Source organism: Manacus candei, unplaced genomic scaffold (genome assembly GCF_025592945.1).
Source record: "Manacus candei isolate 608988 ecotype Guabito, Panama unplaced genomic scaffold, ASM2559294v1 h1tg000113l, whole genome shotgun sequence".
NCBI classification, from domain to species: Eukaryota; Metazoa; Chordata; class Aves; order Passeriformes; family Pipridae; genus Manacus; species Manacus candei.
The window spans coordinates 3,839,904-3,844,736 of record NW_026138161.1 but is presented as its reverse complement, the minus strand read 5'-3'; the positions used below and the strand labels follow the sequence as shown (position 1 = coordinate 3,844,736).

Genomic DNA, 4,833 nt, shown 5'->3' with positions numbered 1-4,833 from the left:
GCAGGAAGAGCTCGGTGAGCAGAGCATAACCTGCAGAGGGAAGGCGAGGCAAAAAGCACTGACGGGCAACGAGGTTCATTAACGATTTGGACACAGGACTTAAAGAGATACTAAGTAAGTTTGCAGATGATACAAAATTGGGAGGAGCTGTAGAGTTCCTGGAGGGCAGAGAGGCCTTGCAGAGAGACCTCGAGGAATTAGAGGACTGGGCAATCACCAAACGTGTGAAGTTTAACAAGGATAGATGCTGGATTCTGCACCTGGGACACGGCAACCCTGGATGTACGGATAGATGAGGAAAGGGACCTGGGGGAGTCCTGGTCGATGGCAAGTTGAATATGAGTCAGTAGTGCCCTGGCAGCCAGGAGGGCCAACCCTGTCCTGGGGGGCATCAGGCAAAGCATCACCAGCTGGGTGAGGAAGGGGATTGTCCTGCTCTGCTCTGCAGTGGGGCAGCCTCAACTTGAATATTGTGGCAGTTCTGGGTACCACAAATATAAGAAAGACATTAAGCTATCAGAGAGTGTCCAAAGGAGGGCAACGAAGATCGTGAAGGGCCTTGAGGGGAAGATGTGTGAGGAGCAGCTGAGGTCACTTGGTCTGTTCAGCCTGGAGGAGACTATGAGGAGACCTCATTGCAGTTACAACTTCCTAGTTAGGGGAAGAGCAGGAGCAGGCACGGATCTCTTCTCTGTCGTGACCGGTGACAGGACCCGAAGGAATGGCCTGAAGTTGTGTCAGGAGAAGTTTAGGTTGGACGTTAGGAAAAGGCTCTTCACCTAGACGGTGATTGGGCGCTGGAACAGGCTCCCCAGGACAGCGATCAAAGCACCAAGCCCGACAGAGTTCAAACAGCATTTGGACAACGCTCTCAGACACATGGTTTGATTCTTGGGGTGTCCTGCGCAGAGCTCAAGGGTTGGACCGGATCATTCTAGTGGATCCTTTCCAACTCAGACTATCCTGTGATTCTGTAAGTTTCTGTTTACGGGCAAACCCGAGTCCCAAAGCTGGTTTCGCCCTTCCCCGCCGGGTCCCCCCGGTGCGGGCGCAGGGAGGTGACGCCTGCGGGGCGGTGACGGCGGGCGGGGCCGGGCGGGCGGCTCTGCCAACCCGGGCGGGCAGCGCCGGGCGCTCGGGACGGGCGGGAAGCGACATCACAAGGACGAAGCCCTCCCTTTCCTGCGGGAAGAACGGAGCGGTACCGCGGCTCCCAAAGTGCCCGGTCGGGGATGTTCGGCCCGGGCCCGGCGCGGCGGTGACGCGGCGGGGGCGGGCCGGGGCCGGGGCCGGTCCGGCCATGCCGAAACGCTCCTGCCCCTTCGGGGAGGCGGCCCCGCTCCAGCTGAAGACCCGCGTGGGGCTGCGGGAGCTGAGCCGCGGCGTGCGGGGCGAGGAGTATCGGCGGGAGGTGTTCGGTGAGCCGGGGGGCGGGATGCGGGGAGCGCCGGAGGGATGCGATGGGGAGGCCGACCCTGACTCTGCTCTCCTCCTCTCCCGCTGGCAGAGAGGACCCGGCGGCTGCTCTTCAGGGGGGCCCAGGCGTACATGGAAGGCGCCGGTCCCGCCGCCGCCCGCCCGCCGGAGCCGGAGCCGCCCGGGGATGCGCAGGGAGGGGGTCCCCGCTGGAACGGGCAGCTCCTCATCGGCCACGACGGGAAACTGCTGCGGCGGCCCGCGGAGAGGGGTAGGTGCCCGCTGGGCCCGGGGGAGGTCACAGAACCGCTGAATATACTGAGCTGGGAGGGACCCACGAGGATCAATGAAGTTTAGTTCCTGCCCTGCACATGACAGCCCCAAGAATCACACCACGTGCCTGAGAGCGGTGTCCAAACGCTTCTTGAACTCTGTCAGGCTTGGTGCTGTGACCACTTCCTTGGGGAGCCTATTCCAGTGCCCGACCACCCTCTGGGTGAAGAACCTTTCCCCAGTATCGAACCTAAACCTCCCCTGACACAGCTCCATGCTCCTCTCGCCAGGAGGCTGTAGACTGCGATGAGTGGTTATAGACTGCATAGTTCTTCTTTATTGATTTTCCTCAAAGGAATTGTTAGATTTGAGCTTCGCTGACAGATTTGCGAGCTGTCACATGTATGGTCTGCGCTAGAATCCTTTAGTGGCTTGCCACTGAGCAGAGAAAGAACCAAGAAAGTTCCAAGCAGGGCTCGCTGTGGCGGTGCCTGCCCGTGTGTTCTGCGAAGTGCTGCCACCTGTAGCTGTGAGCGGAGGCTCCGCAGCTCTTGGGACTTCCAGGTGCTTTCTCTGTCGTGCTCTTAAAGTACGGTCACTTCTTAATCGTATCTTTTCCAAGCAGTTCCACCCGTGGGAGCTTCCAGAGCCTGCTCATCGTGTGTAAGGACCACTGATGTCAAGGAGGTGTGTACGCAGTGTGACCGGTTTGTCTGCCAGAGCTGCAGCAGGCTCTGCAGCTGCTGCAACAGGGTTGCCTGCTCTTTGTGCTCCACTATTGAGTAAGTGCCTTTCAAGTTTCTAAGCTTATTTTAATTATATATGCCCTAAAAATTGGACCCAACAGATATCTAGCTCATCCACGTAAAGGACTTAAACTCTTTTTAAACTTCAGCAGCAGTAAAACTGTCTGAAACATGCCAACCAAAATGCCTGTATGAAGCAGTATTATGAGTGCAAGTCTAGTTTAGCTTCTTATTTAAGTGCTGTAGGAGGCAAAAATTCCCCTTGCTTTCCCACCAGCAATGTAGTGTGTTGGCCAATGGTGAATGAATGCACTCCCAAGGAATAATCCTAAGTTTTTGCCCTCGTTGTTAACATTTCTGTGATATAAAGAAATACTGAATGTGCTGTGTGGGAGTCCCGTGGTTACAGTTGATAATAGAATAGAATGGCATTTATTGCTATGTTCCAGAAACAGTTGACACACTGACTTTGTTTCTTCTGGTTTTCTTTTTTTTTTTTCCCCCTAGTTATGCTGATGTGGGAGAGCAAGTTCTCTGCAACGGTTGTTCAATATTTCAAGTCTGAAACTTGATGAAATAACCCTTGTGGCTAAAATGTCCATGAATTTCATGAAGTCTTCTCCTTACAGCTGGTCAATTAATCCTTTTAGCATGTGAATTAGTTATGGAATTTCTATGTTTTATATTTTATATTGTACTTTTAAATATTGCAGCTAAATAAACATGTATATTTTAAAGCTTTCTAGATTATTTTGAGTTGGCTTTCTCCTTTTCCCTAGTTGTGGTATGCCTGGTGTTCCTGATGTGATACAGAATTCAGAATATTCTCTCCATATGTTGCTCATGTTAGGACACACTTTTGTGAGATCAGAATAGAAATAATTTGCTCCTTCTGTGTTTTCACGTGAGAGTGAATCCATTCTGGACACAACATTTTTTTTGTGAGCTAACTAGGAAAATCAACCAGGCCTGAAGGTTTTTCCAAATAGAGAATTTGCTGATTTCTGGTTAATTATTTTTTTAAGGTATCACAAACACTGTGATTACTGACAGCTTGAATAGTTTTAATCTTTCTATGGTAACTTTGATAGAAAAAGCAATAGTATACCAGGCTTGGAGCAGGAAAGCTTTTCTCAATAGTTAATTTTCCAGTACCCTCCTTGTAAGGCCTTTACTGGAAAGCAGCTTGCTTGTGAGTTGATCTACACTATAAACTTCATATTGTCCTGAATACCCACTCAAAAATAGCTCAGGAAGTGGTCTGAGAAATGGTCAACACTCAAGTGTACCTTTCCATAAACCAGCTCATTCCTTGTTTTCCTTTCACATCACTGCAGAGACCAGTTTGCTTGGTATTGTTTGTGCTGTAGGAGTGAAGTACTACTGGATAGCCTCTCAAAGTAGTTTTCTTTTACTGGTTTTGCTATGTTTCTTAAAAAAATGCTTTTCATCTTACACACCAACTATACATAAGACAAAACTACAGTGGTCTTTACCTCAGGAAAATGCTGACTTAAGTGGCTGATTCAGGACTGTAGGATAAAAGGAATAGATTTGACAGAAAAAAAGAAATTCTCCTGACACTCACAGCTAATGGTCTGTTTCTCGAATTCTTTGCCTGGAACTCCCAAAGCAAAGTCACCCACTCATGATTCCCAATCTTCTCAACTGTGATTAGTATGTTTTGGGTGGAGTAACCTTTTTTTTACCTGATCCTCTCCTTTCTGTTTGAAGAGACTTCTCCCTCACGGGGACCCTTTATTTGACAGTCTGTTGAAAGCATTCTGGGTATTTACCTGTCAGAATACTGCAGCTGCCCAAAGAACAGTAAATGCTTTAGCAAAGCGTGGGTGTGGCTGTTGCTGAATAGCTGCACTTCTTAGCTGCACATCACGTGGCTTTGGATGTATCTGCCACAGTGAGGTGCAAGATGACATCCTTTCTAGCCCTTGTAGCACTTGGTGTAACTACACGGAGACACTTTAAAAGCATTTGTGGCTTTAGGGTATCCTGGGGGATGTCCCTTCACTACTGGGTCAACCATCTGTGTCCCCCTAGACTGGCTGATGGATCTGGTTACTTTCCCTGTTCTGCAGGCTTTGGTGCCAGTTGAAGTGGAGGAGTTTACTAGTTCTTACTCCAGTCTGGATTTTGAGCAACTGTAAAATGTATCTTGTCTTCATCCCCATAACAAAAAAAAAAAAAGGCTGAGGCAGGAGAGCTAGTAGTGACAGAATTAGTTGGAGTGTGCAGCAGTTCCACAGCAGTATCTGTCTTCAAAGCCATAACAGATGAAGTCAGGATGGTGGCAGATCCTTGGTGCAGTTTCCAGAATGTTGCTCCTGTGGCAATCATTTCAAACTACAAAGCTGAGCTTTATGAATGGGAAGGATCTGTG

General features: G+C 49.7%; 1 protein-coding gene across 1 annotated transcript; it reads left to right on the top strand.

Annotated features, from left to right (window-relative positions):
* The first annotated feature begins 1,105 nt into the window (after positions 1 to 1,105).
* On the top strand, positions 1,106 to 3,172 carry SIVA1 (SIVA1 apoptosis inducing factor). Its single transcript, XM_051769984.1, has 4 exons — positions 1,106 to 1,418; positions 1,508 to 1,687; positions 2,315 to 2,471; positions 2,943 to 3,172. The coding sequence occupies exons 1-4, from the start codon at positions 1,301 to 1,303 to the stop codon at positions 2,998 to 3,000; spliced, it is 513 nt and encodes a 170-aa protein (XP_051625944.1). The 5' UTR covers positions 1,106 to 1,300; the 3' UTR covers positions 3,001 to 3,172.
* The last annotated feature ends 1,661 nt before the right edge of the window (positions 3,173 to 4,833 follow it).